Raw genomic sequence first — 13,220 nt, 5'->3', positions numbered from 1 at the left:
AAGGAGTGGGGAGGGACTCAAGTGGCTGGTATCAGTAAATGCGATACCTGTGCAGCAAAATCTACTGAGATCTGTAGGGTCTATGCTGGCCTTTGGTTTCTTTGTGGGTGAAATCTGCTAGGTTTGTCTGCAAAGCAGGTCACCGTTCACCAAGATCACTCCTACCGTGTGGGGGCTACTGGCGGCCCCCACTTTCTTCTTTGCTTCTAGCTGTCTCTATGTGTCTCAGCTTTGGCAGTATGGGTGAAGTGAAACCAAATCTGGACTTTTGTGTGGTGCCCCAAAAGGCTAGGGAAATTGGCCACTTACCCTGCTCTCCCTTTCCTGGGAAGGGGAACTCTTTCTAGCTGGGAGATTTCCTCTCTGTACTGGATACTGAACAATGTCAGCTTGAAGATGGGATGATGTATACCATTCTCCCTTTTCCTTTTTTTTTTTTCTTTTTTTTCTTTTTTTATTGAAGTATAGTTGATTGACAATGTTGTGTTAGTTTCTGGTGTACAGCAAAGTGATTCAATTACATTTATAGTATTTATAAATATGATATCACTTAAATGTGGAATCTAAAGTATGGTACAAATGAACTTATTTACAGAACAGAAACAGACTCACAGATATAGAAAACAAACTTATGGTTCCCTTCTCTTCTTAGGTGGTTCTTCTCAGGTTTTTTGTTCTGCTGTGTTGCTCAGGTTTCTTAAGTGGACTCCAGAGCTCTCCCAGAGCTGTTTTTGTTCATGAATAGCTAATTATTGTTTTTTGTGGAGGAACAGAGACTGAGGTCCCCTATGTGACCATTTTATTGACATAATTTCATTCTATATCCGTATGTTTTGATATGTCATATTTTCATTCTTCAGTTCAAAATATTTTCTATTTCCAATCATGATTTCATTTTGACCCCATGGTTCCTTAGAATTGCCTTGCTTAATTTTTAATCATATGGATAATCTTCTAGCTATTTCATTTTATTTATTTCTAGCTTATTTCCACAGTGGTCGGCTTGAGTTTCCTCTGTAGTCTGTTTGATTTCAATTTATTGACATTCGTTGAGACATTTTTTAATGTTCCATGTGCTCTGGGAAAGAAAGTATATTCTACAGCAATGCTGAATCCTTTTTGATATAAGTTGATTAGTCACTTTTTTATTTATATTGTTCAAATCTTCCATATCCTTGCTGATTTTTGTGGGGAAGGACCAGGCGGTTCTTCCTATTTTATCAGTTACCAAGAGATGTATGTTGAAATTGCTGGTCATCCTCCTGGCCATGGCAGGCCAGTTTACTAGGGACCAATCCTTCCAGTAAAGCCAAAATGAGATCTCCTGGGGAGCTCCCAGTCCACACATTTGAATACCAATCACCACCCACTTCCAGAGTGCGTTAACTCCAGGCTTTGAAGTTAGACAACCAAGTGCAAAGGCTCCATGTGTTCTTAGCACACCTGGGGGCGAATGAGAGTGTTCTATCTGCCAAGTGATTCCAGAGATTTTTCTCAACTGCTTCTTTTTTCTAATTGTTCAGCAGGGAACAGTTCATTGGTTTTGTCCTAAGGCAATCCTCCCCTGCTGGCCCAGGAGAACACTAAGGACCTGTCCTCCATCACCCATCTCACTTAATGTTCTTTCTGCACCATGCCCCTCCCCAACCCTATTCCCCACCAGAGCCCTTCCCTGAAGCACATCTCTGGCCCCTGACATAGATGGATTTCATGAGACTCAAGCACAGAGGTGTTTGGAGAACGGGGTCTGTATATCCATTTGTGTTTGGAGAATGGGGTCTGTATATCCATTCCTCATCAACTTGTTGAGTGAATTTGGATGGGTTCAGTCACCTGTCTGTGCCTGTTTGTTCTCCTTTGCTGATTTTGGCAAACAATGCTTATTCTCTACAGGTTTTATGGTATAACAATACAGACCAAAATGGAAAAGTTGGCAAATTAGAAATGCTAGGGTCATAGAGCTTAATACCAAATACATAAGCCAACCTTTTCTGCAAATTCACCTGTTGCTATTGGGGGCAGGGGGAAGATAGGATAGCAACCTTTCATGTCTTTCAATTTTCCTTTCCTCTCCACCCAAGTCTATATTCAATCTGGTCAAGAAGGAAAAATAACTGTCATTTGAGGTATTCCAACTCTCCCTATCCTTCAAGGTAGGACCAACCATCTCTTCTTCCAGGAAGCCTGATACCACAACCCATACCAACTCCTCTGTCTTCTATATTTTAATGCACTGCCTGTCTGTCTATTGGCCCCTTCTTCTCATGTCCCATCCTGGTTTCTACCTGTTTAGATCATAAGACTTAACCCCTTCTTTGGGTTATATGCCAACAGATAGAGTTAGTGACACCCTCATTTATGTGGAGTGGCCCCTGCCACCATCTTGGGCACATAGTAGGCTATAACCCTCTGAAGTTTGCTTATTCTTTTTTTTTTTATTTCAGAATTTTATTGTATTGCACTAAAGGAACAGCAGGACAGTTATACAATACTCTCTCCCATTCAGTTTTGAAAATCTAAAGTACTTGCAAATTCTTAAGACTACCTTACCACCAGATTAGGACATTAAGTGTAATAACCAATTTCTTAAGAAGTAATGTCTCACAAACATTTAAAATAGATTTAAATGCATTCTTCACAGTAAGTCAGCATATATTTTTATATCATGTTCACTTATGCTTAAGCATTAAAGCAAGTATATTATTCTGGTGGAAATTTGGGAAATCTCTCATTCATGCAATATACAGGGATAATATTTCAGGTTGAAGGGAAAAAATCTCCCACTCTTATTTTTTTAGTGCATCCATATATAATCACCTACATGATAGATGAGGAAACCCATGAAGTTTCCCACAGGTCAGATATCTATCTGATATCTACAGCTAATTCATAATTAAATGGCATTTCCATAAAACCACAATGAGCCCTACAAGTTCTTATAAATGAAAGCTTCCAATGGACTAAGGACAGTTAATAATCAATGCAGTCATTCAACGGATTATGGCTGTTCCTTAAGGAGTGCAAGTTCAAACCTGTCAACACCGGAGGCATCATTTTATATTAATTTATACGTAATTCCATTTAAATTCTTTATCTGAGTATAACATGAAAACAGTCTTTCCACAAGCAAAAAATGTGGAAACATTTTAAAAATGAATCATTTTTTAAAGTGATCAGATTCCATAGGCTGCTCTTGGAAACAGGATCTTGCTGGATAAAATCCCTTCATTTGGTGGCTTTTTGCACACACTTAACTGGACCAACTCTTCTGAATGTTGTCCTAAGAGCTCACCAAAACATACATCATGCCATGTAGGTAGTAAAAAAATGCTAGAAGATAAAAAGCTAATTGGCACCACCCTTCTTTTTGACAATATGCTAGAATATCTGCATTCATGATGGTTGTAGGGTCATAGAGTCCTGGTCCACTCATTGCTGGTCTCCTCATATACCTCCAAATATGATATGCCAAGAGGGGCATATTGAGACCCAGTGTAAGACCCTCCGCTGCACAAAGAAACATGACAAAGAAGAAAGCATGGATGAGGTACTCTGGAAGGATAAGAGGATTCAGGGTATTACACTTGTCTATAGGATTCTTGTAATCAGTCTTCAGCTCATCAAATAATGTGCCAAATGGCGAAGAAGATGAGCGCGGCGGTGAGCGGCAGGGCCAGTTTATAGCCAAAGGCCACAAACGTGAACGCCGGGGCCGGGGAGGAGGAGCCGGGTTGCTTATTCTTTCTAGGAGTATTTACATTTGAAACATCTCTGTAGATCCCAAATAATTGAGAAAATAAGGGTAACACATTAGGTATTGTCCGGGAAGAAAACTTGGGAGGCCTGTGGCATTTCCTTTCCATTCTAGACCATTGGGGCTATTACCTTTAGGTAAGATTATAATCGCATGGATTAGTTAAATCACAGGCCTGAGATAATGGGGGAAAGCCTGCACCAAAGTATGGAGATCTCAGAGGAACGGTGTTTTCTGTAGCCATAGGAACATCCCAGGGATGTTAGTTAACGGACAAAGAGTAGAATCCAGAAGTCTTGGCTGAGGGCATCAAGCCCCTACAGGGTAAGAAGGCAGGGAGATCCAAACTGGGAGGCAAGAGCTGGGGGCTTGGGTAAAGTGGGGTGGGGGTGGTCAGCGAACGAAACAGGGACTATGGAAGAAGAAATGGAAGTCTGGTTTACTGTCACAGCTCTTTTGTCAAGGAGTTAAAGCTGATAACATAATAGCTTAGGGAAGAGGGTTGGCAGAGACATTGCCCAGGGCCCACTCCCCCACCCAGAGCTGAGGCAAGAAGATGACCCTACTGGAGATCATGGCACATTCTTCCAAGGCCTCCCAGGTATCCTCCAGCTCTCACTGGTGCTTTGTGGGCTCAGCAGTGGACAGGATGCTGCTGAGTTTGTGGTCCAGATTGCTGCTCACTGGAAGAGAGAAGGGATAGGTACTCAGGAGTCACACAATCCAGAGAAACACGTTTCTTTTAAATGTAACAGATGCTCCCAAACCCTGGAGGCAGAGATGTGTTCCATGGTGAAGGGGATGCTCACACAAGCCTTCTCCTGGGATATATTAAGTCAACCATGAGCAAGGAGACACAAATGTCAGACCTCCTGAGGTTTGGGTAAATTAGGTAGCCCCACAGGTGGGCAGTGTGGACTCTGAGATGGATGAAGGGGCAGGGGTGCCCAGGTTGGATTGGATATTGGAACTGGGGGGGCTGAGACTCCTGCTATCCATCTCCCCACAATTTGGGAGTCCATAGTCTTTGAGAACCGAATGGCAAGGAAAGGTAATTCTTAGATTCTACCGTTTTCCTTGAGAAGCATGCAGACATCTCCACAGAAGGCACTACAGCAGCGATGACCAGGTTGACATTCCGTGTGAAACTTGCAGTTGGTGGCACACTGCTCATTAGTGGGAATCTTGTTGCACGGCTTCAGTTTCAGCTTTGGTTCAACTTAGAAGGAGTATATGAGCACTGACTCCCCCAAGAAGAATTTCTCTCACTATTATCAGCCACTCCAAGACCCCAGGACCCACTCCATTGATTTCTCTTCTTCATCTCCCTGCCCAGGGATCTAGGTGGACTTTTTGGAGCTTGGAGTCAAGATCCTGCTCCCAGCCCCTCTCTCAACACACACAGACCCCTTGAAATCACCCTCATGGAATTTAAACTCACAGAACCTGGGGACTTCCCTGGTGGCGCAATGGTTAAGAGGGCCCAGGTTCGATCCCTGGTCAGACAACTGGATCCCACATGCTGCAACTAAGAGTTTGCATGCCACAACTAAGGAGCCCGCCTACTGCAACTAAGACCCCGTGCAACCAAATAAATAAATAAATATTTAAAAATAAAATAAAATAAAAAATAAACTCACAGAGCCTGGGTCCTGAAACCCAAGTCTCAGAACAAAGAGTCCTAAGAGATCTTCTATTCCCCCACTCTCATTTTACAGGGTGGGAGTCCCAGAGCAGGGAAAGAACCTGCCTTGGAGGTTCACTGTTCCACCTTTGGCGGAAATGGCCCTCAAACCTAGTTCTTCCCTAGAAAACTTTTTTTTTGGGGGGGGGGGCACACAGCTATGCGGGATCTTAGTTCTCTAACCAGGGATGGAACCTGCACCCCCTGCGGTGGACCGCCAGGGAAGTCCCTCTTCCCTAGAAACCTTTATCACTAGTTATTTACCCACTATTCTCCCCTCAATTCTACTGATTTCAACTTTTTTACACCAGTGGTTCCAAATTTCTCTTCATCGAGCATGTGTTTTATTTCTCCTCTCCATACCCAATGATGTGAACTAGGTCCATAAACAAAGGGCTTATTTCAAGAAATAATTAATAGTCCTTTTTCAGTTTGCTGCTTGTCCTTGGAACTCCTGAGAACATAAACTCCTGGTAACTCAAGCTAAGCTCTGGACTTTGTGGAGCGTTTCACAGCTAAGCGTCCCCCCAGACAAAAACACCATATACACACATTAAAAACATTGTATTACTTGTAACATTAGGAGACCCTCAGGCTTGAGAACTAAACATTCAGCTCTCCTTGGCTTTAAAAAAGGAGCCAATACTTTTATGCATGCCAGCCCCTGGTTCCTCTCTGCAATTGGACCGAGAAAGGTCCTTTTGTTTCCTACTCACTCTTCATTTTGAAGCCCAGCCAGAATACCTACTGAAAGATGGAAATTCAAGGGAAGAATCCACTCTTTCTTTCCAGCTTCCTGAAACTGGCAGGATCACCACACAGAACAGCATCAGCAACTGGGGACCCAACCACTCCATGATGTTTATCCTGGACACCTGAAGGTGCGTCTGGCAGGAGACCCAGGATTTCACCAGGTTCCGCAGGGGCTAGAGAAGGGTTTCAGGGCGGGGAGTTGGGAGACCATGTGACTGGTGTCTCACTGCCCCATCTGGTTCTACCTTCTCTCCTTTTCAGCCACCACTCCTGGGCTGGGCGTTGACATCTCATGAAGTACTTTCCTTCTCTTGTACTTTATACTCCTCTGGTTGCAGAAATGAATTCTTTGTAACTTTATCATTTTACTCTTTAGCAATTTGAAAAACACGGAAAAGACTGAAGAAAAGTAATGAAGTATTATCAATTATCCATTAACTAGATATAGATAGATACTAGGGTCATTTACCTTTCATAAAGGAGAGCTGCAAACTCCCAAATTTTAAAAACTGTAATCCTATGATAAACCATAATGGAAAAGAATATTTTAAAAAAGAATGTGTATGTATGTATAACTGAATCGCTTTGCTGTACAGCAGTAATTAATACAACATTGTAACTCAACTATACTTCAATTAAAAAAATTTAGTTCACTAATTCCAAAAAAATGTACCTATTTATTATATAAGTATTTTACTGACAAAAACCACGTTCTAGTTTCATGGTGAGAAGACTTGATGGAAAAAAAGGAATTGCAGAAGTAATGATTGAAATAATTGAAATAATGATTAATATTTCAAAAATGTGACACCAAATGCCATTTTTATTATTAAGGCCTTAGAGTCTTTCTTCCTCAAATTTTAAGGCATAGTCTATTCCATTTTCCTCTAGGTTTGCTATGCTTTGAATTTTTTTACTCTGATTTAACTTTTTAATCTGCCTGAACTTTACACTTGGTTGAGGAGAACATCTGATATCTTGTTCGGTACTTGTGGATCATGAGGTGACCTTGAAAATGGAAGCCTCACATCAAGGACAGTGGACCAGAAGGAGCCTGGATCTTCTATGGCTTCGTGGTGCCATCAAACTTGTTCTGGATACCTAAATCCTGAATCCTGTACATGAAAAACAATTAACCTCTGTTATTTAAGCCACCATTTTCTTTGCTATTGCTTTACATGCAGTTGAAACTAATCCAAATTGATGTACGAACCAAACTATATATTATGATAAGAGTAGAATGAAGGCATGAACAGTCTCAACTTTTATTTTAATAAATTTATTTATTTATTTATTTATTTATTTATTTATTGGCTGTGTTGGGCCTTCATTGCTGCACGTGGGCTTTCTCTAGTTGTGGCTAGCTGGGGCTATTGTTTGTTGCGGAGCGAGAGCATCTCATTTTGGTGTCTTCCCTTGTTGCGGCGCACATGCTCTAGGTCCGTGGGCTTCAGTAGTTGCAGCACGTGGGCTCAATAGTTGTGGCTCGGCGGGCCCTAGAGCACAGGCTCAGTAGTTGTGGCACACAGGCTTAGTTGCCCCGTGCCATGTGGGATCTTCCCGGCCGAGGGATCAAACCCATATCCCCTGCATTGGCAGGCAAATATTTAACCACTGTGCCACCAGGGAAGTCCCTCAACTTTTTAAATGTATTCTATTTAGTTAGTTCTCAAGTACTCTCTCTCAGGAAGCCCCTGTAGGGTGTATATTACCAAAATGAGGTTAAGAAAGAGAAAGAGGTGGGATCTAGGAAACAGGATTTCTAATCCAGGAGAAAGTAAAATAGTACTATGGTAGTGAAGGGAAATCCCCAGTGGCACTCCATAGTGGGGAGACTGGAGTCCCACTACTGAAGGATGTTTACCTGAGCCCCTGATCCATTATCCCTTTTCATTACTCTAAGCCTGAAGGCACTAACCAGTGTTCTACTAGGATTTAGTCTCTTGCCTGGCCTTGGTCTTGGCTATATCACATTCCTGAGTCTTTCCCCAGGCTACAAATTGATAAGCATGACTCAGTTATCAACTTAGACTGACTCATCCATCAAAGAGAATACCTTGTCCTCTGGACCCGGAAGAGACACAAGCCTGGATATATAGTAGGTACCCCTCATCCAGGGGGAGTTATATTTTTTAAATGATATTCAAGATACTGATGACAAATGGTAAAAATTCAGGTAAAATTTGGGGAAACAATACAGGCAGGAAATCCCTGAAATCTCAGGATATGAGTAATATTACCCAGATAAATCTGCCAGGCAGACAAAACTGACCTGGCAGAAATAAGAGGATACTAGGGATGGCAGAAGGAGGAATCATTCTGGAAGCTCTGACTACCCACCTGGAGGGCAGGAATGCTTTCCCTAATGACAGGCAATGCCAGTTTCTTATCATGGGGTGCTTGTTCCATGGGCCAGAGTGGCGTGGAAGCCAAGGTCTTGGGTCTTACTGAAGGAGTTTGGCTTTGCATAAATAGGCAGGTCAGAGACTGCTGTGTGTTCACCAAATCCCCTTTCCTGTTCTTATTGGACATACAGCTTGGCTATATTTCTTAGTCTTCTTTGCAAATAGGTGGGACAACATGACTACATTACAGCAAATAGAATGTAGAAAGAAACAGCAAACTCCACTTCTAGGCCTGGCCCTTCTGTTTGAGCCTCTGCGTTACCTTTCTTCTCCCATCTTCTAGCTGGATGCAGAAGAGGCCCTAGGAGATGATGGAGCTATAGATGGGAGGAGCCAGGGTCCTCGAATCACAGCATGGGTGGCTGTTCACTCATCACCCTTACGTATTGTGAATAAGGATAAACTTTTACTGTGTTAACCCCATGAGATTTTTATAAATCTCTGAATTTTTGCTACAGCCGTGGGCATACCTGACTAATGCATTAGTCTAACTGGAAGGCAGAGTTGGGTGCCTGTGCCAATGATGGGATGGCAATGCCTTCATGGGCTGTAGGGGATTATAATGAAAGAAGTGAAGTCACAGGGATGAAGTACCAAAAAACACAGAGCCCTCAGGTTGATGGATCCGTTTATTTGGCAAAGACTTGAGCTTTCTCGGGATAGAGAGGTCAAGGAGAGAACAGAGAGGTCCACAGCTGGAGCGAGTGGGTATCCCAGCAGAGAACCAGGAAGCCCTCTTCTTGACCACATAGTTAACCTCCAACTCACACTAGCAGGGGGTCAGCTAGAATCTAGGGTTTTAGCATGAATTTAAAGGGTTCTCTGGAAGAGAAAAGGTAAATGGTTAAAAGTCAGGGAACTCCGGGGGACATCCATTCCCAAAGTTAATAGCACCCTTAACCCCAGTTAATGGGAACAGGAATTCTTCCTGTAAGATCAGGAGTTACCCACTTTTAATCAATTTCACTCAAGAGGCCTGCCAATGGAGCAGACAGATAGAGACTGGGTTTCCTTGGGCCTGGCTGAGATAAAGGGCCAATGGAGAGGCCAGACTAAGGAGGCAATAATTGGGACCTTGGACAAGGGAGGGATGAACAAACTGATAGGTGATGTTTGGGGCGAACTGAATGAGAGTGAGAAAAAAAATGTGGAGACCCCCATGCTGGTATCTTGGTTTACTATGCGGTGAGTGGAAGCCTAGGTGTGGCGGCAAGAGGGTGTTGCCTTATGCTGCCTATTTCTTTGCCCAGGATTTGGGTGACTGAGTCTTCTGTTCCAGCTCATAGCTCCTGAAAGAGGGCAAGGAGCAGCAAGGGAGCATCCCCAGGCCCAGCCTTCCCACCCCAACCAACTCACTCATTGTCCAAGCAGATGTCTCCACAGTAGGTCCAGCAGCATGTATGGTTTGGAAAGGAACATCCCTTTGCATTAGTGCACCGTTTTACACAATACTTTAATGATGGAGGCTGTACCCAGCACTGGTCAATATCTCTTAGTTCAGCTGGAATTGAGACGGTAGAAGTTGGCAGTGTCCATCCACCCACAACTTAGAGAAGAAACTCTTCTCAAGCTTAAAAATCCCTGAGCTCTAAGCCACAAAGTATTTTTCTGCTTTTGAAGAGAATCCTTTCTATGAACTCTAGCCAGTGGCTTTTCTACAGAAGACCATCCTGACATGACGTGACTTCCCTCTTTCCACATGTTCCCACAGGATTGCAGGCCTTTGGGTTCTCTCTAAGTTCCCTAAAGATGAGACCTAGGACAACCGCATCACAGATGACACCGCCTCACCAAATCTGTTCCCGTATAACTTTAGATTTCAGGACCTGCAATATTCTCTAGTTCCACTCTTCATACTCAATTTTCAGATTGGAAAACTGAGCCAGGGGAGAATAGGAACTGACTTTTCCCTCTTCCTACTCACTTCCCTGATGATACCACCTAAGCACTCAGCTTCTCCCCAAATTCCATGTCTTTCAGTGGCCCATAACCCTCCCTTGAGGTCCTTCATTACCCCATTTTCTTATGACCCCCAAACTTTGACTCATAAAGATCCCTTAATTTTTTTTACATTTTTTCATAGAATCTTCTAAAAGATTCTTCCCCTCAAGCTAAATGAATGTGTTGAAGAGTACCCATTTGGTATTCATCAAAGGCTCACTCAGATCAGGCACAGAGATTCTGAAAATATGGGCTCAGAGGGAAGCTCTGTGTTGGTGTTTCCTCTACCCAAGGTGGTCTGACACTGGCAAACATTGTTTCCTACTGGCTTATGGAATGGGGGCAAAAGCTACGTTCCCTTTCCATGTACCCACTATTGCTTTCAGAGCTGGGAGAGGAAGCTTGAAGAGATGCCAGATTGGGAACATCCAGCCTAATCTTTCTTGGATGTCTCTGCTTGAAGGAGGGTTCTGGTCCTCTAAAGGGTGATCCTAGAAATGTGGACCCTGAATCAGTTATGCCAGATATCCCAGGCCTGGGCAGAGCACCCTCCTCCCTTGCCACACCACCTACAGAAAAGTTGGTTCTTGAGGCCTCCCAGCACGGGCAGAAGCATCACAACCTCACAGGTGAGCGTGATGAGTAGGAGAACCCAGGACTTCATGGTAGTTTCTACGTGTGCTTGGGTTAAGTTTTAGCAGAAGACAAGTCCTTTCCCAATGTTGCTAGAGGTAGAAAAGGGATTAAGGGGAATAGGGTAGGAAAGAAAGAGAAAGTGCTTGTAAATACTGTGTTATTCTTTCTCCTACTTTCCCTTTCCACCCACTGGCATCTAACAACACAGCAAGCTAGCCATTGGCTTCCCCAGGCTTCTTCCCCATCTCACATTATGTACCCCTTCCTTTACAAAACTATTTCTTTTAAAAATGCATTGTTTTTCTTCTGACCAAAAAGCAATAAATCTTCAGTTTGTGTCACTTTTTTTAAAATACAAAGAGGAAATGAATAAGCATTAACAATTCCACCACCCAGAGACAACCGTATACATGTATACTTTTATGTTGTCATCATTGTTTTTATGAAATTGGAAGAATAGAACACATGAAGTGTCCTGGTTTGTTAATTAAGAACATATGTAACAGGATGATATAATGGAAGTTTTAGCTGAGGCCTTAAGACAGAGTAGATGAGGTAGATTACTCAGCACGACTTGAGAAAAGTTGCTGACCAAACAAACTTAAAAACAAAACTCTCACAACAACATTGAGAGCAATTATACTCCAATAAAAATTAATAAAAATTTTTTAAATACTGAAAATTTAAAAAATAAAACTTTCATCTACATAGATGATCCAAAGTTGAAGGAGTTATAAGAGAGGATTTTGAAGGGGATCTTATTAGTCAAAAGCTTTGCCCAGAAGTGTAGATACTGCCTTCTAATTCCAAGTTGGGAGAATATGCTCTGTGGATACTACTCAGAGATTACTGTGTGTCCCCCAAAATTTGCGGGGACACCATAGGCTTGTGTTCAAGTCATGACTGAAGACTCTAAAGGGTGGGGAATTTCACTAAAGTGACCTGTATTAGCGGAGAAGAGGGCTACAGTTTGGGAAGTATCTGAATTGTAAATGTCCTGATGCCATTTTGTGTCTCCAATGAGCCCTTGAAATCTCCCATGAAAGAGGACCAGGGGACTTCCCTGGTGGTCCAGTGGTTAAGACTTAGCACTCCCAATGCATGGGGCATGGGTTTGATCCCTGATCAGGGAACTAAGATCCCACATGCCACACAGTGTGGCCAAAATAAAATAAAAAAGTATTTTTAAAAAAAGAAGAAAAGAGAAAAGGGGAAAACATTTCTTAAAAAAGAAAGAAAGAGGACCAGAACCACAACACCAGTCTGTAATCACAACTATTGTGTAAGAACTCTCACTCTCTCTTATTGGTCCTTCCTCCCTCTACCACCCAGGAGCCAGAAACTTTTTTAAGCCAGTTGCAGGTGGAGGAACAGAATCTCAAAGAGCTCAAGAGAAGGTGTTGGCCACATCCTCTTCCATAACTGGAACCTCTGAGAAAAAGGACGATCCACAGTTCTAAACAATTTACAAAGCTGTGGCTAATTTCATAGGCTTGTGTGTTTTAATTATCAGGTTGATAAGATGTTCTGTGACTGAAGTCACAAAAGTTGTGGGGGCCTACCTAAGTTTTCCTGAAGAAGCAAGGAAATAACTAGCTAACGGAACAAGGGAGACAAAAATATATATACAAATGGGACTTCCTAGATGGCGCAGTGGTTAAGAATCTGCCTGCCAATGCAGGGGACATCGGCTCGAGCCCTGCTCTGGGAAGATTCCACATGCCACGGAGCAACTAAGCCCGTGAGCCACAACTATTGAGCCCATGTGCAGCAACTATTGAAGCCCACATGCTTAGAGCCTGTACTCTGCAATAAGAGAAGCCACTGCAATGAGGAGCCTGTGCACCACAATGAAGAGTAGCTCCTGCTCGCCACAACTAGAGAAAGCCCGTGTACAGCAGTGAAAACTCATAGCAGCCAATAAATAAAATAAATAAATAAATTTATAAAAAGAAAAAATATGATCACATCACACAAGTCATGCCAAATCCAATGATAAATATTAAGATAATGCCCCATATCATGAAGACCCAAATATTTCCAATTT

The 13,220-nt window shown here is 42.7% G+C and overlaps 1 protein-coding gene and 1 pseudogene across 1 annotated transcript; both read right to left on the bottom strand.

The window, feature by feature from the left end:
• Positions 1-3,280: 3,280 nt before the first annotated feature.
• On the bottom strand, positions 3,281-4,753 carry LOC130833909 (protein cornichon homolog 1-like; annotated as a pseudogene).
• A 5,077-nt stretch (positions 4,754-9,830) lies between these two features.
• Positions 9,831-11,201, bottom strand: WFDC9 (WAP four-disulfide core domain 9). Its single transcript, XM_057704038.1, has 3 exons — positions 11,111-11,201; positions 9,953-10,097; positions 9,831-9,885 (listed from the first exon to the last, which is right to left on the bottom strand). Exons 1-3 carry the CDS (start codon positions 11,199-11,201, stop codon positions 9,831-9,833), a joined length of 291 nt encoding a protein of 96 aa, XP_057560021.1.
• Positions 11,202-13,220: the final 2,019 nt, after the last annotated feature.

This window comes from Hippopotamus amphibius, chromosome 12 (genome assembly GCF_030028045.1).
Source record: "Hippopotamus amphibius kiboko isolate mHipAmp2 chromosome 12, mHipAmp2.hap2, whole genome shotgun sequence".
NCBI lineage: Eukaryota > Metazoa > Chordata > Mammalia > Artiodactyla > Hippopotamidae > Hippopotamus > Hippopotamus amphibius.
This window is presented reverse-complemented; position numbering and strand designations above follow the sequence as displayed.

Excerpts from the sequence above, each read along its gene's own strand:
- WFDC9 (XM_057704038.1), bottom strand. The coding sequence starts at position 11,201 with ATGAAGTCCTGGGTTCTCCTACTCATCACGCTCACCTGTGAGGTTGTG. Across the intron at positions 10,098-11,110 it reads CCTCAAGAACCAACTTTTCT|CTGAACTAAGAGATATTGAC; the intron begins GTAGGTGGTGTG and ends TCTCAATTCCAG. Across the intron at positions 9,886-9,952 it reads GACATCTGCTTGGACAATGA|GAGCTATGAGCTGGAACAGA; the intron begins GTGAGTTGGTTG and ends GCCCTCTTTCAG.